Genomic DNA, 24088 nt, shown 5'->3' on the forward strand with positions numbered 1-24088 from the left:
CAATTTCGAATATATGTTTAATGATAATGTAACATTATACTGGAGTCAACATGACTAGAAAGGTTTCAAACGTTTGGAAATTAAGCAGTACATTGCTAAGTAATTCACAGGTTAAAGAAAAAAATCAGAATGGAAACTAGAAAACATTTTGAAATGAATAATAAAAATACAGCGTATAGCCTTAAAATGCAGATATTAGAAAACAACTAAAAATCAATTTTCTAGGCAATCGTCTCAAGTTAAAAAGTCCAGCAAATTAAAGCCAAAGAAAGGCTGAGCGTGGTGGCTCATGCCGGTAATCCCAGTACTTTGGGAGGACAGGGCAAGCGGATCGCTTCAGCCTGGGAGTTTGAGATGAGCCTGGGCAACATGGAGAAAGCCCATCTCTACAAATAATACAAAAAACCCCAAAAGTTAGCTGGGCGTGGTGGCACGTGCCTATAGTCGCAGCTCTGCAGTGAACTGTGATGGTCATACCACTGCACTCCAGCCTGGGCAACAGACTTGAGACTGAGACTCTGTCTTAAAAGAAAAAAAAATAGAAAAAATAAACTTAGGAGCAAGAATGAATAATAAAAAACTATTTCAGCCTTGAAAGTAACTTTTAAAACATGTAAGTAAAAAGTGTTTTTGACAGTTTTAGTAATACTCTGACTTTTCCAAGAACTCCCCTTCATGTAAACTAAGGGAAGTGTGTGCTTTATTTTGTTCAAAACTTCAAAAGCAGGGCATGACTCTTGGTAAAATCTTATCACCAGCAGCAAACTATTCATGGTACCATCTCCATGTGTAGTTACCATTGTGATTCTATATACTGGAGCAAACATCTGACTATTGCATTATGTTATTTTTGTGCTGTAGTTGTACCTGAGCATTTGCATATTGAAAAATGTATTATAAATCACTTTTCTTTTCTACTGTAATAGGGAATTATAGTCTATATCGTAACATACTGAATATAAAGTTATGTTTAGATATATTATGAATTTCATTTCATGATGGTAAAGGGGAAATTTCAAAATACTTTTAAGAAAGTATCGGGTTTGACAGTTGAAAATCTCTGGATTTGATGATTAAGGTCCTTCTCAGCCTTAACAGTCTGAGATTTTTTTGTAACCATTACTACCAACAACAGCTTTGTTCTATTTTGAAACTAGTGTGTGGCAGGCACTGTAAGTGGAACAGTATCTCATTTAAATCTAATCACCCTTATAATAGGTAGTAATACTGTCACTGTTTATAAGAGAAAACAAATTCAGAGGAGTTAAATAATGTGTTCAAGTTCACATATCTAGGAAGTATAGAGTTGGAGTGACTCCAAACTCATGTTCGTTTCACTCACGAAAAGGTCATTAACATACATTACTTTCCCTAGAAGAATTAAATACTATCTGTCAACAAGTGAGGTTAGGCTCATGTAAGCATCTGTAAGAGTCTCTGCCCACCACAGCAAGAAAGAGGAGAAGATGGAATGTATAAATATAGTAGGTGTCTTTTGAAAGTCAGGTACCTTTTTAATCACGTAAGGTAGTTATAAATGGATGACATCTAAAAATATATCAGAATAAGTTTCAAGCCATGCAAAGTTCACCAAAACAATGTTTATTTCCAGTGTTTAATTGGGTATGCACACAGGCATGACACAGGTTTGGATTCATTAAGTCCTCATGCAGAATTATATTCTTCTCGATAAAGAAGCCAGTTCCATCCAGGATCCACTATCTACACACCTATGTTACAACATTTATATCAAATCTGGTATCTGAAGAAAAGATACACATTTAATATGTTCATTTAAGTTACGTATTTTACAGAAAGATTAAAAATTCAAGTCACACAAAACTCAAAAACTGTATTAAAAGTTTGAATATAAAACTCAGATCCACCTGGAATGACTAAAGAATGGAAGTTCTGTATCCACCTGTGTTAAAACTGGTAAATGTAATGAAATTTGTTACCGATAAAACGCATTCATTTATTCAATGTAAGTTATCTAATTTTAACAATATGGCACCCTAAAAACCAACTGTATTTTTATGATGAGGCACTTTTGTTAGTGATGAAACCAAAAGAACAAATTTGCTGCACACTGATGCCAGTGATTTTCTTCAGTGATTTTGGGTATATGCTATGTAGTAAGTTGCAACAAATACCTTGCTCATTTGTGTGCAACTATCCGATATATTTTTAAATATATATATATATGTTCTTCTGGCTGTAGTAATGCACTGTAAAGCTATTTCACAGTGCAAAATGATGAAACCAGCCCAAATGAAGGCTGCATAATAACAATTCTGATACAAGAAAATATTGACAGAGTTACTGGAACGTGTAACAGTAGTTTTTTTACTTGCTAGAGTGGACATATCCCCAGTTTAAAGACAGGGATGAAACTCTGCTTTATTGCCTGGGGTTTCAGACAGTTTACGAGGCTGGGCATTCGCTGCAGAACTAGCATTTTTGCTCATGTTCTGGAAGCTTTCTCCGTTTATTTGGTCAGATGACTGCGGTGGTATGGAAAGAAGGGGCCTGTTGGTTGAAGCCAAGGTGCTGGAAGAACTGCCTGTGTCGCACTGAAAAGACAAAGGTGTGTCGGTCGTGGCTGTTTCTCGTGTGCTTGGGTTCTCTGTCTGGGGATCTCCGATTTCTCCTCTGCTAAGGTCAGAGGTACTGGTGCGTAGGCGTTCCCTGGCCAGCCAGTCTGAGATGGAAAGGTCCTGGGCTGAGCATTTTGGTTTTAACCGGTTCACAGCTGAAAGTTCTGATTCTCTCTCCCCGCTCTGCTCATGCACTTTCCAAAAATTCAAAACACTGATTTCAGTAGCATCTCTGTGCCCTCCTAGCGTATGTCTGCGCCGGATGCTTTTCCTTTTAGCAGTCTCAGCATTCGCTTTGTGATTCCCTACTCCAAACATGTCATCCGCAGGGGCTCTGGGTCTCAGTTTTAACCGATCTGCTATTTTCGTTTTCCATGTGGGTTCCTGTTTTTCGGATTCGCCTCTGGTGGGGGTCAGTAAACTCCCAGTTGACTTTCCTTTTTTCATAACATCAAACACTTTAGTTAATGAAGGTGCTTCTTTCTCATTCTTGGCATCTCCTAGACTTCCACTATCTGACTTGAACCTAGCTGATTTTTTCCTGGAGAGAGTATCACATTCTATGAGTTTATGGGAACTGAAGAGCTGTCTCCGGCTATCTAAACTTGATGTTAAACTTCCCTCGGTGCAACTCACTTCGCTTCCTTCAGAATTTCTCCGGCTGTTCTTAGTCACTTCTTGCAGTTTTCCTCGGAAAAGCCTCTCTGAAGTCAAGGCTGTGGGGAAAACGGGAAACTCGCTCTCGCTGTCGGTTTCCACAGGCCGCCCCTCGCTGATGAGTTCGCTTCTCTCGTCGTCTGCCTCGTCCCCCTTGCTCTCTGCCACGGATTGCACCTCAGGGCTCAGTCGACTGGAGTCCAGGCTAGTCAAGTATGTAGCAGATGATGTGGTGGAATAATCTGAGGTGATGGTGCTGATGTTGGCCAAAAACTCGCTATGTTTCGTTTCTGGACTGGTTGATTTCTTCATGGAAAACCTTGCCAGGGAGGCCTGGGAAGACGTGCTAAGCAAAGTGCCAGAGTCAGAGCCTGTCTCTTCAAGGTGGGAGGACTTCTGTGCCAGAAGTGACCTGGGGCTCTCTTTCAGGATGGCAAAGCGACAGCTGAGAGTTGGGGACTTGTTATGTTTTGAGTTGTGTGGCGGTGAGGGTTCTTCGGAAGGCGTGCTCTCTTTTCCTAGTGATATCTTTTCATCTTTTGTCGTGCTGGGGTCTTTCCTAGTGCTGTTGTCTTTGGCAATGATGATCTTCTGTTTTCTGCCCAGTGTCTCACTTTCCTTTTTGGACTCTTCTTTAGTATCATTGTGACATTGTTCCACATTTTCTTTCTTAAAAAATACATTGTCCAGTTCATCTTCTGAGCTGCTAGGCTGTGCTTTTTCTTTTGGCTTCTTCCTCTTGCGACTAGCGGCTGCAAAGATGGAGGACACAAGCAGCTCCCTGCTATACTGATCCTTGCCAGATCCCCAAGAACCCTGGGAGGCGAGAGAGAAGACAGACTCTGAGCATGAGAATGCAGCTGAGTTCATGTTCCGACAAGCTTGTCTCCCAAATATTTCTTATCAAATTATTATCTACTAAAGCTCTGGAAGCATCAACAGTGCAATTAGCTTTTTTTTTTTTTTTTTTTTTTTTTTTTTTTTTTTTTTTTAAACACCTCTTTTTACCTTGCACCAAAGCCAAATTTTTATTTAATGAGTCCAACTTCTTGCCTGGTGGTATTTAACTGCCAAACCACAGCTCATACACATCTGCCTTTCCGGCAAACAGTCTCTGCTTAGTGCCAGTTCCTATCAATATCCCCCAAACACCTGACTTTCCCTCCTTCCACAGTGCCCAGGCCTGCTTCACTTCCTTCATTTGGAACACAGGCATGAGATAGGTTAACCAATATTGTGACATGGTCAAACATCATAGTCTGATATAGGTTATTAAATGTTTATGACTGACTTTAATTTTCTAATTACAGGTATCACATGATATAGATACTGTATCAGATAAGCTCATTGAGATAAGGAAACTCTGGTCTTCCATTAGTTCATCCAGGAGGGATCTTCAAGGATCTGCCTTAAGTAAATCAGGTTGGTACTGTCTTCATTTATCTCAAGGTAACAACGGAATTAGAATATTCAAAAAACAGGTCAGGTGTGGTGGCTCATGCCTGTAATCCCAGCACTTTGGGAGGCCGAGGCGGGTAGACTGTTAGAGCCCAGAAGTTCGAGACCAGCCTAGGGAACATGGTGAAGCCCTGTCTCTACAAAAAATTAACTGGGCATGGTGGCACGCACCTGTGGTCCTGGCTACTTGGGAGGTCGAGGTCAGAGGATCACCTGAGCCTGGGGAAGTCGAGGCTGCAGTGAGGCATGAGGGTACAATTGCACTCCAGCCTGGGTGACAGAGTGAGAACCCATCTCAGGAAGGCAGGAAGGAAAGATCAATTAACATAAGTAAAAATAAATCCTTACCACAGAAACACTTTAGTGCACTGTTATTGGGAAAGTTATTTGCTATGTATAATGGGTTCTTTAAAACATTTTTTTTCTAAGATGGAGTTTCACCATATTGCCCAGGCTGGTCTAGAAGCCTTAGTCTCAAGCTATCCTCCCACCTCAGCCTCCCAAAGTGCCAGGATTACAGGCATGAGCCACTGCATCTAGATATAATAGGTTTTCGATTGCAACTATTAATTCGTTCCTAAATATCTGCTGGTTTAACCACACACTTTTTGAGACAAGCAGGTAGGCAGGAGGTACGCTGAGTAACAGAAGCCGACAGTATATTTCTCTATTGCCTAAAAATCTTAGACAAGTTAAAACTGCTCTATTTAAAGTAAAAATTCAGGCTGTTCTATCAAAGAATTCACCAAGATGAAATCACAGATGAATATAACTTTGTTTTTATATTATAAAGACTTTCGTAATTATCCAGCACATTTTCCCCACATTTTGCTAAAGACTAATAGTTGTGACTGGGCTCTGAACTGGGAGACCTTGATGTCCATCCTCTCTAGCTTGCTAGGTACGAGCAAGTGATTCACTTTTAAACATCTCAATTCCATGGCAAGAAGCAATTAGATTATACTGTCTTTAAGATTTCCTTAAGGGTCTCTTTACAATTCTATGATCATATGCGTGTTGGGGCAAATTACTCTACTTTTCTACAGAGACTGTTAGAAGTAGTTACTCATATCATTGGGATATCCACTATATTACAGGCATGATATAACACCACTATAGATAAGATGAAAAGGCTATTGTAATAACAGGTTAAGAAAAATGCACCTAGAGAAAGGAAAAGCAGGGATTTCAACAGAGTTAACAAAACTGTTCTAGATTAAAGAAGTCTAAAGAGATTTGACAATGAAATGCAAGGAATGATCCTTGACTGCATTCTGTATAAGGAAGTAAAGAATATTACTGGGACAATCTGTATAAACACTGCACATTAGATAATAATGTATTGTACCTACATTAGTTTCCTGAGTATGAAAATTACTCTGTAATTATATAGGAGAATGCCTCAATTCTCTTATATGCTGAAGTATTTAGGTGTAGTGTTATCTCTACAAGTAACTATCAAATGATTCAGAAAAATCTCTACAAGTTAACTATCAAATGATTCAGAAAAAAAGTGTGAATTTACAACTGATAAATCTAGGGTAAAGGATTTGGGTGCTATCATTTTAGCAGCTTTTCTGTAGGTTTAACATTTTTCAAGATAAAAAGCTGGGCGAAAAGATGAACATCACAAGTAACAGAGACATGATAAAATATTTTTGTTTTAATCATATGGAGTCCTATTATGATATTTAAACATGATACATAAAATTCATGTCTCATTACAAAATATAACAATGTTTTAAGAAGTCTGACAATTCTAGTTGCTACTGCCTCAACAGAGCAAAATTTAGATCCACTGACTTGACAACAAACTATTCAAAAAGTTGTATAATTGAGGGAACACAGATTGTGTAAAAATATTATTAAAAAATTAGTGATTTCACTGAAAAGGCAAGACTATAGTGTAAAAATGCATAACAAAAAAATTGATAGTACTTCTGAAATATTTACAGATGATACGATGTTTGGGATTTGTGTAAAGATGGTCCTAGAGGGAGGGAAGCAGGTGGCATGCAGAGGAAACAGAGCTGGCCGAGTGCTGATAATTATTGGAGCTGGAGATGGGTACAGGGAGGCTTCTCGTTTTATTATTCACTTCTGTATATGTTAGGACCTAATTTTCACATTAAAGAATGGCCTAGATCTTTGTATTATGCCAAAACTGCACAATGAGAAGAATATGAACTTTTGAGTTTGTATTCCAAGTCAAAATCCAGTATTCTTCTATCATATATTGTTTTAGGAATTCATTTTTTATTATACTTTGTTGCTCTGTCATTAGACACAGAGAGGAATGCATTTGAATATCAACCATAACAATCAACAATTCCCCCCTAAAATATTTCAAATTGTATGAAACAATTTACCTTAGATTTTGTTGAGTCACTAGTAGCTGAATCTGTGAAAAGTTAAATAAAACATGGTCAGTATTAGCCAATCTTTACTGCTTTCCACAAACAATGCAAAACTTATGGAAAGACAGGCACAGAACAAAATGTGAAAGCAAAACTCAAAACAATAGAACACAGTGGATAGTCAGAGCTCACAAAGATGCAAGCTGCACCACAGAAAGCCACCGCCATGAAAGGATGCTGTGAATTGTAGGCAGAACCAGCTCAATGATAGAAATGGCAAAGGAGCCCTGTACTAAACAAAAACAGAAATACTCGTGTTTATTAGATTTTCTAAATATTAAATCTAGCAATAAAGAAGCTTGAGGACAGTGTAACAACAATGTTTTTTGTTTGTTTTTTTATGTACCACATCCTGTATCTGAGACTGATACACAATGTAGAACTTTTAAGAGTGTTGGCCGCCCTAGCTACAATTGAGACACTCATACTGGTGTGTTTGATTTTTGTCAGACTTAAATTTTCTAAGCATTATGCTGTACACGTATGGATGCAAAAGAGGCATTAAGATAATCTTGCTTCCAGGTCACTTTGGTTTTATAATAAATAATGTTTATCTTTGTGCTTCAGACCCCAGTTCCATAGCAGAGCAGTGAGGGATCCTTTTGACTAACTTGCTACCAGTTTTGCAATTATCTATTAACAAATGCTATTATGGAAATGGAAAAATGGAGACCATAATTTTACTGTCTGGCAAAAACTCAGATTATACAATTACAAAGAGGGTAGGAAGGGGCTAGCAATATTCAGGATAATACCAATTTTGCAGTTTCATCTTTCAACATTAGGGAAATTGGTTTTCAGAATAATGAGCTGAGCCCCATGCCACGCCCCTTTTAACACATGGCTAAATGCTTTATGACTTTAAGAACTGGTAGACCATACCATGCTATTTCTCCTCAGGGTCTGCTTCAGAAATAACAAGAAACAGCAGAAAAACTTTTAAGAAAGTAGTAGTGATCTGTTTACAATAATCTTAAGAGAAACTTTACACCACAGATCAACTATGTTTGCATTTACAAGAATCGGGGGTTTCTGCAGACAAGGCAGCTACAGTGTGGACAACAGTCCTCCTTCTTCCTACAGTTCCAGCTGTCCATCAGGGACATCACAGAATCCACTAGTGACATTACCGTGTGATAGACTCCTCCCACTTCGCCTGTTCAACATCAGTATAGATTTGCCTGTGTCAGTAAGAGCTGAAAAAACCCTTTAGGACTAAAACAAGAACTAGAGACAAAGGGAGAACATTGTGTAAAACAACATGCTAGATTAGTGCAACAGTTTGGCAGGAGAAAGTTTTCATTCAAAAGAGCCTAGAAGAACTAATACTTAACCAAGCATTAGGGTGGCAACAGGAAACGGAAGAAAATAAATCTCAAATAGGCTGGCTTTTACTGTGACAAATAAAACACTGTTATTTATGAAAATGGAGCCCATTACCAGTTCAACAGATTTAACTTGCTGCTTTTAAACAGAACTCCTGGCTCAAGAATAAGAACTACTTATACAGCCCAGATCATACTTTCTGCCATCACAGCAACCACATACTCAGTAGCATATATCTGTTTTACCTTGTGATGACTATTACATGGAAACTGTGAATTAAAAAAAAAAAAAAAAAAAAAGAACAAAACAGTGGTTTGCATGCTCATTTCCCTCATAGTTCCATTCTGACAAACATTACATTACAACTGCATGCACTGCCAATGGCATTAGAGTCACTGGAAGATAATTCAGATCAATCGGAAAAGGAAGATTAAGGTTTTTTATTAGTAGAAAGGAAGAGAAAAAGAAAAAAATCATAAGTAACAATTCACTATGATTGATTTGCTCTTTCATATTGTAAGAATGTAGCTTTCAGCCTAGAGGTCAAGACTGCCCAGGCAAGAGTTACCTGATACATCTCCTGGGGAGACTCCTGTCCTTCCAATGTTGGTGAGTAAATGATCTATGTTTGGCACTGGCTGGGAGTCTACTGTGCTTTCCTCCTGCACTGTTGTCTATGGTTAATAAACAAAGATCTCTTCATCATCTCTTCAAAGATACTTTCTTTAAAATTTAAACAACATTTAGTAAAAGACACATTCCTAAGTAAAGCACCTGTGCTTAATGTTTTTACACTGTTTACGCATAATTATCTGCAAAATAAGCACTGTACTGGTATATTCATTAGATCAGAAACTGAGCTAGAGACCTGCTTCCGGGGCGCAAAGCGGACAATAGCATACAAAGCAGGAAGTTGACATTGTTGGCGCGCCAGGATCTTGTGTCCCAAATGAAACTAACTGAGTACAAATGCTGACGGACAATACTTACAAGAGGCTCATCAGCACCTTCTTCTGTGAAAAACCAGTCATGCTAAAATTTAAAAAAGGTAAGAAGAGAAATTAAACAAGCCTTTAAATATATTGAGATCTTGGAGGATAGTATAGAAAAAGGGTAATTTTCTTAGGGAAAAATATTACAACCAACCTCTCTGACCACATAGTGGCTGCCCGTGAAAATGAATTTTCTTGTAGGGATGAAGCATGAACTTACGTGCTGGATGAGCGTTTCTACGATCTTGTACTGGTCAGGCATGTGGGTGACCATGTGGGTCATGTTGTCTTCTGATGTTCGAACAAGGGTTGGACCAAACACTATTGCTAGGTTTCTTGGTTCCATCTGAATGGGAAATACCAGAATTTTTCTTAAAGAAGTAGGCTGAAATTCCCATTGTAGGATTTTTGGTAAAGAAGAATATAAACAGAAAAATGGCTTTGATGTAGATTTAAAAAATGCTTTCTAGCAAGGTATTTTTTTTTTTTTTTTTTTTTTTTTGAGACAGGGTCTCACTGTCACCCAGGCTGCAGTGCAGCGGCATGATCATAGCTGACTGCACTCTCGACCTCTTGGGCTCAAGTGATCCTCTTGCCTCAGCCTCCTGAGTAGCTAGGACTATAGGTATGTACCACCATGCCTGGCTAAGTTTTTTAAATTTTTTTTTGTAAAGATAGAATCTTATAATGTTGCCAAGGTCACATTACAAGACCAAGATTTCAAGGTCTTGAAATCCTGGCCTTAGCTTCCCAAAGTGCTATGATTCCATGTGTCAGCCACCACAAGTGGCCTAGTTAGGATTTTCAAAGCAAATGTGTACAAAATGTTTCTTCTGCATTAATGATAATGTGCATTGCATAATTAGCATTCATTTTTTTTCCAAGAAGTCTTTGATTGAAAAAACTGATTTGGTTCAAAACGAGGGTTACCAAAGCTGGATTAACTGATAAAAATGTTAAAATCAAAGGAAAAAAAGCTTGCAGAAGATTACAGGCACACCTGTAGTCCCAGCACTTTGGGGGACCGAGTCAGGTGGATTGCTTGAGCCCAGGAGTTCAAGACCTCATCTCTACTAAAAATAGCCAGGCGTGATGGTGTGTGCCTGTAGTCCCAGCTACTCTGAGGCTAAGGTGGAAGGAGGTAGAGGTTGCAGCTTGGGCGACAAAGTGTGACCCTGTCTGAAGAAAAAAGGAAAAAAAAACAAAACAAAATTCCCTCCCCTTGAGAAATGAAAGTGGAAGAAATATGAAAGGTTACAGATTTTCCCTCTAGTACATCAAAATCACTAATGTGTAAACACCCAATGGTTGGAAATACTACTTCTGACCCATTTTTACCTGAAACCAATCTTCTGAAGCTCTTTGGTTGGGATTGCTTTGCTCTGAATGCCTCACTCTTTTGTATACTTCTCTGTTTATGCATTAATTTCTATAGACGGTATTCCTTGTTTAATTATCAGACTGTCAGAGGTATGGATCTTTTGCTTTCCTTCATTAAATCTTACAATGTCTGATATATTTTGAATTCAGTATTTGATTAAAATAACTTTAATCAACCCTAATAACATATCAGGGGGCTAAAAATCACCACCGAACTCAAAAAGCCAAACTGGAAAAAAGGGAAAAGCAATTGCTGCACACCTAACATGTTAACTAGTGTAGCACATACCTAACGACACCATCACTGCAGAGGAATAAGAGGAAATTGTGTTGAAATCAGGATTTTTCTAGAGAGTTGGCTTGGTAGAAAGAAACTATGTGTGGGAAAGGTGTACTTAAAACTGGGCACGCAGAAATGTTTCTGGTCTCCCTCTTAGAATATGTACTCATCCTACTCTTCTATCTGTGCTGGTGTTGGTGGCTCAAAAAACACAAGTCTACCACCTCAAATGCCTTATGTAAAATTTTTACTAGATTCTTGACTATGATTTATGTTTTTAGACTAATGATAACATGCATTAATATTTATATGTATACACAGTAATATTTTATCTGGGTAAACAGTTTCAGCTGGTTCCTACATAAAACTGATAAAATAGTGTACAGTTTATTCATAAATTTAAAAATTCTATTTTTCTTTAATATTCCATAAAATACCATACCCTTCTTCAAGATTCAGTGTAATTATATTAAAGACACAAAAAATTCTGCAGTAAAAACCTATGCTAAAGATTAATTCAGTACTTTCTAAACTAACTAGACCAACACTCTTTTCTCTGTACTGATGAATGATATAATAGATTTCAGGAAACACTGACATTAATTGGAGACTACTTCAGCTACAATTATATTGAAAACTCTTTGGCTCCTACAGTATGAATTTCTGGAAACAGTCTAGGCTTTCATTTCCTTTTTTTTTTTCTCCCTAACCATTTTGTAGCCCTATCACTACAGAGGAAATTGAGCATCTAAAGGAAGTAAGCTTCTTGATTTGCAGGTAATAGAGGTTGACACTCTTCTCATATCAATCCTTACTACAACTTCCAGAACATGCACAACGACTAAACTGATCTATCTAAATCACTCAGAAAAGAGTGTCAGCAATATTCCTGAGCTTGTGGTATTCTTTCATTTTCTTCTCCAGAAATTAAAATGACTGTTTCAGTACTTTAAGAAGTAATGCCCTTGAGTTAGAAAATCATCATTTTACAATCTCTGATGATATAATGGATTTAGGCAATAATCATCAAAAAACTAAGTTAAGACTACAACCTGTCAACCAAAATACCATGTGTAGACCTTGTGTGGATATTGACTTAAGCAAATAACCCTACAAAGACAGTTTTACAATCAAGAAAAACTGAATGGGGTTGGGCATAGTGGCTCATGCCTATAATCCCAGCACTTTGGGAGGCAGGTGGATTGCTTGAACCCAGAAGTTTGAGACCAGCCTGGGCAACATGGTGAGACCTTGTCTCTAACATAACTTTTAAAAAAAGAAAAACTGAATGTGAACTGAGTATTAGACAATATAAAGAATATATTTTGTGGTGTTAAAAGGGATGAAAATGACTTATCTGTTTATGTCTGTTTTCACTGTATTCTATTTGGCCTTTTGACTGTTGTAGCGTATGCATATCTTACCTCTTCAAAATACTGATATACAGCTGAAAAATCAGAGCAGTAAAATTTCTGACTTTTTCATTTTTCTTACTGAATAACCATACAAGAAATCTTTTAAAATATCCTTTTAAAATGGTGACAACTGGTATTTTGGGATCTTTTGCTTTTAAAAACAATTTTAAGAAGAACTTACCCAGTTTGATGTTGAATTTATAAACCTTTTATTGACTATTTGGCATGAAGGAATGAAGCATATCTTTTAAACTAAAGCCACTAAAAGTACATTTCTCAAATAAGCCTTTAACATACCTTATTTTTTTCTGAATTTTCTGCCACTGTCTTCAGATGAGCTGAAAGGAACTTAAGTGTTTCATAATGATGTTCAGGCAAATCGTGAATCTGAAACACATTATTTTCACGATGGATTTAGAGGCTGAATTTTAGTTGTATCCCCCAAAATATAAAATAATACCTACTAGTCTTTTTAATGTTTTCAGACGATCTAGAGGATCTTCTTTACGATTGGCTTCAATAAAATCAGCATATTTATCTGATGACAAGAACAATAAAACAAATTTATTTTAAATTGCTTAGGTGAATTGTAATCTAGTTTCCCTTTAAGGATTAATTTTAAACCACAACATAAGAAAGATTTCTACATAGTCTTTGAAATGTAAATCTCTAAAATGTAAGTTCCCTGCAGGAACCATCCTATATTTACACAGCCTGTCCATTCTTCCCCCACCCTCCAACAACATCTAGTAAAGTGTCTTACATGGCATTTAAATACTTGGCTTGACTGAAAAAACATTTTTCTACTCATTGTACCTTATTACGTCAGAAGCCATTTGAATGGTAACAATAATATTAATTTGGCTGCAAATATGTATGAACAAGATAATACATATGTTAATCAACCTAAACAACTTTTATGTTTTTAATATATGAGGGAGAACTCAACAAAGCCTCCTGTTTCCTTTGACCAAGACATTTTGTCCTGGTTCAATGGAATACTCTATGGTTTTCCAACTGTAACTTGAACCATTTCATCTGATTATCTATCTTTCATGGGAGTTAACTCACCATTTGTGAAGAGAGGCTCAGGGAGTTTTCTGAAGAAGGATTTTAGTAAACTGCTTATCACATTCAAATCTCGCCATTTCTAGGTGTACAAAATAGAAATACAGTATTTTCATATCCAATACCACCAAAGGGAAAGAAAAGGATCAGTTATTCAAATAAGCAAACTTACATCATCTTGTATATCAATATCAGCCATTCCCTTGTTGAGTTCTTCTTGCATACTTGAGATGGCTGCATTATTTCCAGGAACTCTATAAATACCTGTATATTCAAGACCTCTTTCTTCAACTAATTTGCAACATATGTCAACTATTAATGGAATATACTGAAAAACAAGAAATAAACATTTTATTTAATGCAGCACAAATGTTTAGTAGTTGTATATCACAGCTAAAATGCCCCTTTCGTCCAAAAGGAAACATACATTGCTGTTATGTAATATAAAGAATAGAGACATTACAGATCTGGGAATAGAAAAAACCTGCAAGAGATATTTGAGACAGTAAGAAGAGAAATAGACTGAGAGAAAGAGGGACCCCCAGAGAGATAACATTCTAAAAAGTAAGAACAGGTAAGGAGAATGTGGAAACCGTTCAGCTGAATAAAGAGACAGTCAAGAAAAGAAGGAGGTGAGAGTAACATCAATTCATGATGAATCCTAGCATAAATATATACACACACATTTGCATGTATTATATTTTCTTAATTAGGTCCTTGTTCTCATCCTTGTTTTAAGATGCTAAAAGCAGAAACAGACATGATTTGAAGATGAATTGTTACCGACCATTTCAGACACATTATTTCAGACACATTCCTAATGGTTGAATATTCAATTTCAGAGTCAATACATTAAAAAAAAAGCATTACAGGTCAGAAATACTTAGGGAAACTAAAGTCTGCTACGAAGAGGAAAATAGATTGACAGTCTCTGTTGTCTGAAAGGCTGTATACTCAGATCCCATTATAATCACAACCGAATTAATGACTTTAGGAAATCCGGTGGGCTGGTGTCTCCTACCCGATTAGTATGAGCTGGTGGGCAGTCATCTAGTCGGACGCCGAACGTTCCTGTAGCAGTTGGCTTTTTCTCAAATGTCTTTCTCATGATACTTGGAATGCCTTTTCTCCATGTGCCTTTGTCTTTTGGGGGACTGGTATCATCTTTTGATTGCCAGTCAAAATAAAACAACATAATAAAACGGAAATGAGTGTTTAAATCATGACTTTAAAAACATTTTATCAATGTTTACATAAATCCAAGTCCTGTAATATAAATAATACATCCTATATTTAACAAAAATATGTTCTCTTCCATATAACTTATACTTCTTCATTCTTTTATAATGTGTGCTATAATTTTCTTTAAAACAGCAAAAAAATAAATAAAATCAGTGTGTCATCTTTATAGTGAGACTTCAACAAAGGGAAAAATAATAGTTTTATTTCATAAATGATAGGACCTGAATCCTCCAAGTCATTTAAATTTGTAATGTCTCTGATTTAAGTATTGTTTGTATTTTCCTTCACTTTCTCTTTATAATGAAGCTGGTGTCTTGGGCCTCACAAAGGGAAAGGCCCAATGAGCCCAGACCAGGCCTACTGTGAATTTTGAGCTAGTTGACATGGGGCCTGGTCAGTAGAAATGGTACAGAAAACATAAACGTACCTCTCCGATGCCAATTTTAAATCATCTTATTTACTTGTTAGAAAGCTAACATCAATACCTTTACTGAGAAGTTTCCTTTCCGACTCTTCCTTCGGAGAGTGTGGGCTTTGAGTCTTTGGCTCTGATTTAGCACCAAGCAAAGTTTGCCTGATGCTGAGACTCTGGCGAGGTGTTTTTGGCAACTGCTCTGCTTTGCTGTTGAAGGAAATGACATTTGTTAACTATTACAGTCATCCTCCTCTATCTGTGGTTTCAGTTACCTGTGGTGAGCCATGGTCTGAAAATATTAACTGGAAACTTCTTGGAATAAACAATTCATAAGCTTTCAATTTTGTACAGTCCTGCCCAGAATAAGAATCATCCCTTCATCCAGAGTAGCCACACTGTATACGCTACCCGCCCGTTACTATATGGGAAAAAATATAGTGTAGAGAGGATTTGGTACTATCTGCAGTTTCAAGCATCCACTTGGGGTCTTGGAATGTATCCTTGCAAATAAGGGGGATGACTGTACTGATTTTATATCCAAATTAACTGCAGGCAAGGTGGGATTCTCACCTCATCAGACTGTTATATTCTTTTATTCTTCGACTAATTAGATCCCTGTTAGTGACTCCAGTGTCCTACAGAATAAATAAAGTAAAATTAGAAAATCAATTCTAAATATCAATAAGTGATGATCCCTACTCTTTTGAGGCTTTGTATTGTACTGCTTTGCTTGTTTAACAAAAACATTACTATCATCTGTTCTCAGTGGAGCTGTTTCAAAGCTTCTATTCAACATCACCATGTGACAAATGTTTCAAGTGCCTCCCAACATTGCCAAAGGGTTTTGTTTCTTTTCTGTATCCATGCAATACCTAGGATAGTACCAGCAAGTAACAAGTTTTCAATACTTATTGAACTGATCTGTCCATTTAAAAATAAATGACTACGAAGCAGTGTTTTCTCTAATACCAGAAAGAATGATCAGTGTTTAAAAAATATACGTGTAAGTGATTTTTCTTCAAAAAGAAAAAGAAATAATATAGGTGGATAAAAGATGGAAACAGACTGCCAGAATGTGTTAGTGACTAATTTGTAAGGACAGTGAAACCAAGGATCAACTAGTATCAAAAGTGGCAGTTACATTACCAGAAAAGAAAAAAAGAGAAAAGCTTAAAATTTGCTTGATTTTTTTTTTAACCTCTGTGAGTTAACTTGTATAAAATGCTATATGGTAAACCCAGAGTTGACCATAACGTGATCCTTTTATTCCTATTCATTCCAATTATACATTGATATTGAGTGGGGTTGTCAATTTTTTTTAACTTGCCTCGTTTTGATTGATACAGTTTACAAAGAATACAGTCTTTAAATACAGGAGTAAGTTATCTTGAATTTAAATAGACCATTCCAACTTATCAGCTAAGAGATCATATGATTAAGATCTAGAATAAGACTGCCTGGATTTAAATCCTACCCCGATGCTTAAGTCGCTGTGTGACCTTAGGGAAATGATTTAGCCTCTCTTTGCCGCAGTTTCCTTATTTGTAGAATGGTGGTGATGATAATAGGACACAATCATATGGTTGCTGAGATTAATGCATGTAAAATGTTTAAAATAGTATGTGCCATATGCTATGTGCTCAGTGAATTACTGTTTTCTCATCTATGAAACTGGGGAAAATACTTGTGTACCTGTGTCTTAAGATTAGATGGTGATGATAATAGCTCACACCGAGTAAATGTTTATTACCTGGCAGGCATTCTTCATATGCATTACCTCATTCAATCATCCAAACGGCTACTATGTGTCACAGAACAAGTCATCTGAAGGAGTTTCAACAATGACAGTCTACTGCCCGAGAGAGTGCCTGACACATAGTAGATGCCTGTTACACAGAACTCCTCTGAACTATTACTTAAAGCTGAAATCCACATCTAAGTTCTTATTCTCCCTATTTTGCAAAAATTCAGGTCTGATGCTCTCTGTATAGCGGGTAGTTGTACAACATAGGTTGCACTGATAAAGATCTGGTGTTACTTTTTAACCACAAACAAGGCAGAGTGTAAACTACCAAAGGAAAAAAGCACACTTTTCCTATGATACACGTTTTAGTACTTTGAATTGGATATAATGGAAATGACTAAATTAGAACATAATCTGCATAAGTTTACATTTAATGTAGGCATTCCTGAGTACTATAAGAGAACTCTGTGCCCCTTTTTTGGTTATAATAAATGGGCATGAAAAGTGAAAACACAGTGAAGAAAAAACTGTTAATGATAAGAAAATACTTCAGCAAATGCTGACTTAATCATTGCTAAATTTGCTTGATAAAGTTTATAGTTATATGTACTTTAAAAACCATCTTTCCTGTTGAAATTCCTACTGTAAAAATATCTTGATGATCATAATTCTCAAATCCCTAAACACTTCTGCATGAAAAAGAAAAGCTGGGCTAGGCGCAGTGGCTCACACTTGTAATCCCAGCACATTGGGAGGCCGAGGTGGGCAGATCACGAGGTCAGGAGATAGAGACCATCTTGGCTAACATGGTGAAACCCCATCCCTACTAAAAACACAAAAAATTAGCCGGGCGTGGTGGCGGGCACCTGTCGTCCAAGCTACTCGGGAAGCTGAGGCAGGTGAATGGCCTGAACCCGGGACAGGGGGCTTGCAGTGAGCTGAGATCACGCCACCGCACTCCAGCCTGGGCAACAGAGGAAGACTCCGTCTCAAAAAAAAAAAAAAAAAGCTGACTTATTATTTTTGAAAATGCAAGTTTTCTTAGAAACTAATTATTGTATGACAGTAGGCTATATCATATTCTTGACTGTATAATTCTATTAACAAAAATCATCAGTATCACTCTGCATTTATATGGTTATTTATACTGGTAAGTATGTTTACTGTAACTTAAGCACTACAACGATCCTGTCTTTGAAAGATGGAAATGGATCTGGAACAACTTGGTCACAAACGACCAGGACTAGGAATGTAGTTCACTGCTTCTCGGTATGCAGAATATATAAATAACCTATGTTTCTAGTTCAGTGATGGTGATTTTCCAATATGTGAAAATAATATAAAATAGGTATGTCTGAGTTTTCCATCAACTGTTTTACATGAAAATAGCACATTATAATTTTTTATAAAAATGATGTATCATATTCCTTAGATCTTTGTAAGAAAGTGTTGTGAAAGGGTCACATTTCTCCAGCATTCCTTTGAACACCCACCTCTTCGTTTAGGTTGCTGCTGTCCTGGATCGTCTTGATCCAAGCTAACATATCGTCTCTGTCTTCCGCCTGAAACAGGCATTCGCAGTCGGATGTGGTGAGTCGAAACACATTTTTCCTCTTGGTCTCACTGTAAGAGATGTCTATCAAGCAAGCATTAACACTGATGGGCTGCTCTTCCTCAGACGGAGTCGTCTGCTCTCTTTTATCTTTGTACAGGTAAAGTGAATGACCCCGAAGTACAACGTACATCTGTTTCCACGGCCGAATACTTCCACCAACTCGCTAGAAAACATGCGACATTGCATGAATAGTCAGTATTTGGCTAAATCTTTGTGACAGGATAAGCACATTAAGCAACACCCTTCCTCTGCGCTTATACATAACTAGTGTAGCAGGTGGCAGATTTAGCTCAGTACCTATTTGTGAGGAGAGGAAGATAAAAATTGTGGACCGTAAACCGAGTTAGGCAGTGTATGCATATCAAAGTCAAGGACAGTGAAATCCCAACTTTAGTTGGGAAGGCAAAATGAACAAAGCAAATCAAAGAAAACAAATGTAGCAAAATACATCAAAAACAGTAACGGAACAGAAAATTTAAAAATCAGTCCAAAAAACCTTTTGAGTGAAAGACTTACGACTTAGAGCACACAAATGACAGAAACTGCAGAAGTTCTCAAACAATTGTATACTTAACTAATTAACAGAGTTCATCAACTTAATATGGCTTAGTAACTCTATCCACATCCAAAGTGAGTTTTCTGACAGCATTAAAATATTCTTATATATAAGCGGTCCAAATATTATAGAACATTTTTGCGGCAAAGTTTTTTTCTATTGAAATCTACTGGATGCATATATTGATATTTTTATGCTTGTTTAATTCTTAAAATACAATGAAACAAACTTATAAAGGTAACTTAAACTGAGAAAAGAGATATAAAAATTTAAAACTGAACTGCCACTTCCTAAAGGACAATGGGAATAACCCATTGCTAATAAACTAATAAGAAGGGCAGAGTTCCTTCTTAAATACTTTGGTTTCTTTTTTACATTGCCAAAACGTAAGACAATATGCATGTTGACTACATGCAGCTAACACACAGGACAAAAAGTACTAAATTAAAGCAATAATTAGAATTTTTTTAAGGAATACTTTTTTAATGTAGAAAAATATAAATTTTTTTTTCACTCTTTAATCTGGGTACCATGCCATTTTATGTATACAGGTTTTATGGTTTATTTGTCAGGGTCTGCATTTCTGACAGTCAGGGTGGCTTAGAAAACACACTACCTTGCCCTTATCGGTGACAAGAGGCCGGAAATGGAGCCACCCTTCCTTGGCAGCATCACTGAAGACCTCTGAGGAAGAATCTTTTCTGGACCCAGAGTCTTCCGATGACTTTTGGCTGTCTGTGATCTATAGAAAGGACCAAGAAAACAAGGGAAAACAGCATTTTCCTTTATAAATATTTGCACATTGAAACTGCTTTGTGGAAAACTCTTATTTAATGTTTCAAGTGAAGGGCTATTTTTGAAAAATCCTAACTTTGTACTTTTAAAAATTTCTAGTCTCATTTAAAAAATGTGAATTGACTATCATTTTTTAACCATTAAAAATAACAAATGGTACAATTTTCCTGTTCTCATCAGTTCACATTTTAGTGAAAAATGAGAAAATGATCGTTTTGTGATTTATGTCATTTGAAGAATGAAAACAGCAAGATGCAATAACGAATGGCTGAGAAACAGCTAGAAACTGGTGATGCTGTGGCAGGGCTTCTCTGAAGAAATAATATTTTGTTGAAATCTGAAGGAAAAATAAGGAGCCAGCCATAAAAGGTCAGAGGGAAGAGAAGTTTGGTGAGAATGTATAGCTAATGACTGTATATCATCATTATCACTTAAAATGTTCACTGATTAATGTGATCAACAAACAGCTAATTCTAGATCATTAAGGGTCTTTTAGGCCATGGTAGGAAGTGTGAAAGAAGCATTAAGTGACAAATCAGGGGAGTAACTGAACACCCAGTTCAAAGCTCACTCTGAGTACTCTGTTGAGAGTGGATTCTAAAGGGACAAGCATGAAAAGAGCTGCGACTACAGGAATCCAGGTGAGAGATGATGTCAGCTTGCATTTAAGTAGCATAGGTGAAGACAGGAAGATTCAGGGTAGTCTGGAATTGATATGGGGGAGAGTGAAAAAGAAGAAACATGGCTAGTTCTGAGATATTTGGCTTCATCAAGAAGATGAATGGAAGTGAACTTGCTGAGATGGGGAAAACTTAAGGGATAATGAGGTCTGGGGGTAACGGGTCTAATCATCACGTAAACCTTGAGTTGCTGATTAAACATCCAAGTGACGGCAGCTGACATGAGCTGCAGTTCAGGAAGGAGGTCAAGGATAGCCACGTAAACTTTGGGAAACCTCTGCATAAGATCACTGAGGAAATCAGGGTAGATAAAGAAGGGTCAGAACAACTCTGGGCATTCCAATATTTAGATATTAGGTGGAGCAGAGGGGATGGAGAAGTAGCCTTTCAGTTAGAAAGAAGAACAGGAAAGTGTGGCAAGATGGAAGCCAGCAGAAGAAAGTGTTTCAGGAAGGGAGCTGGAAATTGCATTGAATACCAGCAAGGGTTCAAGTTAAAAACCGACGTTAACCATTAGTTTCGGAACCTGAATGTCAGTGTTGTTCTGATGTGTGTGAGCTGAGAAGAAGTAGAAACTATAGTTTTTTTCAAGGGGTTCTGCTGTGAAAAGGAGTAACGAATAAAGCGGGATGTGGATTCCAGGAAGGTTTCTATTTTAATGTAGGAAATAGAACATGGGTGCATACAACAGTGAACAAGTCACTGGAAAAATGATGACTGTGCAGAAGGGGACTGAGAAACTTAGAGGCAAGAGAATCCAAAGAAGTGTGGGGGTGCACAGTAATATTTATGGTAAGAATAAGGAAGGCAGCAAGTGTGGGTATAAAGGCAGGGGACTGGCTGGGGATGGTGGCTCACGCCCGTAATCCCAGCACTTTGGGAGGCCAAGGCGGGCGGATCACCTGAGGTCAGGAGTTTGAGCCTATCAACATGGCAAAGCCCCATCTCTACTAAAAATGCAAAAATTAGCCAGGCGTGGCAGGCGCCTGTAATCTCAGCTACTTGGGAAGCTGAGGCAGGAGAATCGCTTGAACCCGGGAAGTGGAGGTTGAGAAAGGCAGGAAACTGATATTTTTGGAGATGGTAAATAAGGAAATTCCTGTCTAATAGTTTCTATGTTTTCAGGGAGGTACGAGGGGAGGGAGAAGAGAGAGAACAGGGGTGGAGTGAGGGGTGTTAGGGGAAGCCACGAAATAATTTCCAGGATAGAAAAACATACAACAAAATACAAAAAGGACTGCTGGGCAGTTAGATTTCTGGCCTTGAACTGATAAAGTCAGAAAAATCAGCACAACGTGCATCAAGTATTACGTACTTGAATATGTATAGAAATTAGAAGAGAACATTTTATACATGATATTTTCCAAATGTACTCAATACTTACAGAATAAAAGATTACAATATTTAAATATTAAATGTCTACTGGGTAAAAGAAGTACTTCTCTATGAAGAGAGAAACTAAGGTAAGGAGAAACTCTAATACTAACCTTGATTCCCTTCAGACTAGATACGTGCTTAAAGGACCTGTTGGGAAAAAAATACATAAATATTTTCAATAAGTGCAAAAAAAACTTAAAGATATAAGAATAATTTTATTACCATTAATCTTTCAATAATAATCTGACATTTCATCATTAATACGTTAAATGTCCCCTATTCAATGGAAGTGAAAAAAAAAAGCTAATTTTATAAAAAACTTTCCACTCAGTAATTAAAACTTTCTTAATTGATCTGGTAAGTTAAAATTGTTTCTGCTTAAAGTGTGGGATTTTCAATTTTTTTTTTAATCAAAGACAAAGCTACACAGGCTGAACACTGGGTTTTATGTTATTAGTTAACCATAGCTGCAATGCTATATTAAGAATTTCCATGATGTTAATTATGATCAGTAAGCAGTTGCCAGCAGCAGCCATCTTCAGAGAGATGCTTCCTGTCATCTCCACTCATCCTGCTGGTGGATACCCTGAACTGGAAATGTGGCAGGGAGGGCGCAGTTAGGGACAGTCCCGGCCCTTTACTCTTCTACTCCAACCACATTCTGACTGCTTTCAAAAAGGAGGACAACTGTTGCCACTGAAAAGGCTCAGTGCTTCAGGAGACAGGTTCATGTTAAAGTAATCGAAAATAATTTAACTTTTATTAAGGGACAATAAAACTTTTTAAAACTCAAAATTCATTTAAGAAACTTAGAGTTTCTTGAAGATGTTACTAGAGGTGTCACTGTTCTCTCCTCTCAGAAACGCCCCCACCACGCCACAAACAACAATGTAATAAGAAACAGATATGCAAACTCAATCTTCAACCATATCAGAAGACACTGTAACTCTGAACTACCCTATACAAACAAAAAAAGGTGGCTAACTGCAGTGAAGTAAACAATGGATACAGGAAGAAAGAAGAGGGCACTGTTACTTGCAGATCTCAAAACTGCAGTACATTGATTTCTGAAAGACTGAAACCAACCATCCATTGTTTGGAACAATGGAAAATAGCGTGCTGAAGCTGGCGACAGGAGCCTCGTTTGTTACCACGGAGTATCAGAGGAGAATGAGGAAACATACAGTCCTGCCATCACTGCAGGAAACAGTGTGTAGCTGGTGTAGGCTGCGGTAGACTCTGAAATAACGGCAGTTTTTGATATCTTATAATGAGGAAGAAATAAAAGCTAAAATAGCTCACAAATCCAACCCTGTATCTTTAGGAAAATTCCTGCTAGCCTGGAAGCAAGCCCTGCTAGCCACACACAAACCTCCCTGAAATAGCTGGTCCAGAAAGAACTAATTTTATTGGAATATAAAGAATAACCAAATGGAACCCTCAGAGGACTGTATGCAAAAATAAAAAAGACAAATAGCTCTTTAACACAAGGTTCAATATCATAGATGTCAGTATTCCCCAAGTTAATTTATAAATTAATCATTGTATCAATGAAAATGTACATAAGAATTCAAGAACTACAAAATCTGAATTTAAGGTTCAAATACTAAAATAAAAATAGCCAGGAGAATTCTGAAAAAACATAAAATAATGATGGATAATAGTCTTACCAGATAAGAAAGACACCATAAAACTACCATAATTAATAGAACCTGTTATACATTAATATACAGATAAATCAACTGAATAGAGCCCCAAAATAAAATTAAATACATATGACTTAGTATATAATAAAGATAATGTACTGGTGGGAAAAGGATGACATTCAACAGGTGCTTTTGGGACAACAGAGATATTAGAAAATGTAAAGTCTCTTTATCTCACTAATTAGAATAAATTAATTCCAGGTGAGTCAAAGTTGTGAGTTTACAAAAAAAAAATAAGTAAACATAACTTTTGTTATAATTCTGGAGTAGAGACAGAATTTTTCGATACGACTCAAAATTCAAAGGCCACAAAAATATTTCCTAAATTTAGCCACAGAAAAAATTTCAAATATTTTTGCATGGTTTAA

General features: G+C 37.0%; 1 protein-coding gene across 7 annotated transcripts in view; it reads right to left on the reverse strand.

The window, feature by feature from the left end:
• Positions 1-1586: 1586 nt before the first annotated feature.
• The window catches only part of ARHGAP21 (Rho GTPase activating protein 21), a 133771-nt gene continuing 111269 nt past the window's right edge, over positions 1587-24088 (reverse strand). For 4 of the 7 annotated variants that reach the window (NM_001261285.1, XM_028853422.2, XM_077945221.1 and 1 more), the window contains 15 exon segments: positions 1587-4070; positions 7082-7113; positions 9024-9129; positions 9446-9487; positions 9668-9793; positions 12820-12909; positions 12987-13060; positions 13594-13672; positions 13763-13918; positions 14612-14754; positions 15318-15454; positions 15818-15882; positions 18485-18769; positions 19779-19904; positions 22125-22161. In NM_001261285.1, the coding sequence (NP_001248214.1) occupies positions 2376-4070; positions 7082-7113; positions 9024-9129; positions 9446-9487; positions 9668-9793; positions 12820-12909; positions 12987-13060; positions 13594-13672; positions 13763-13918; positions 14612-14754; positions 15318-15454; positions 15818-15882; positions 18485-18769; positions 19779-19904; positions 22125-22161 (3193 nt within the window). In that variant the 3' untranslated portion in view covers positions 1587-2375. 7 annotated transcript variants of the gene reach the window in all.

The sequence above is a fragment of the Macaca mulatta genome, chromosome 9, assembly GCF_049350105.2.
Source record: "Macaca mulatta isolate MMU2019108-1 chromosome 9, T2T-MMU8v2.0, whole genome shotgun sequence".
In the NCBI taxonomy this organism is placed as follows: domain Eukaryota; kingdom Metazoa; phylum Chordata; class Mammalia; order Primates; family Cercopithecidae; genus Macaca; species Macaca mulatta.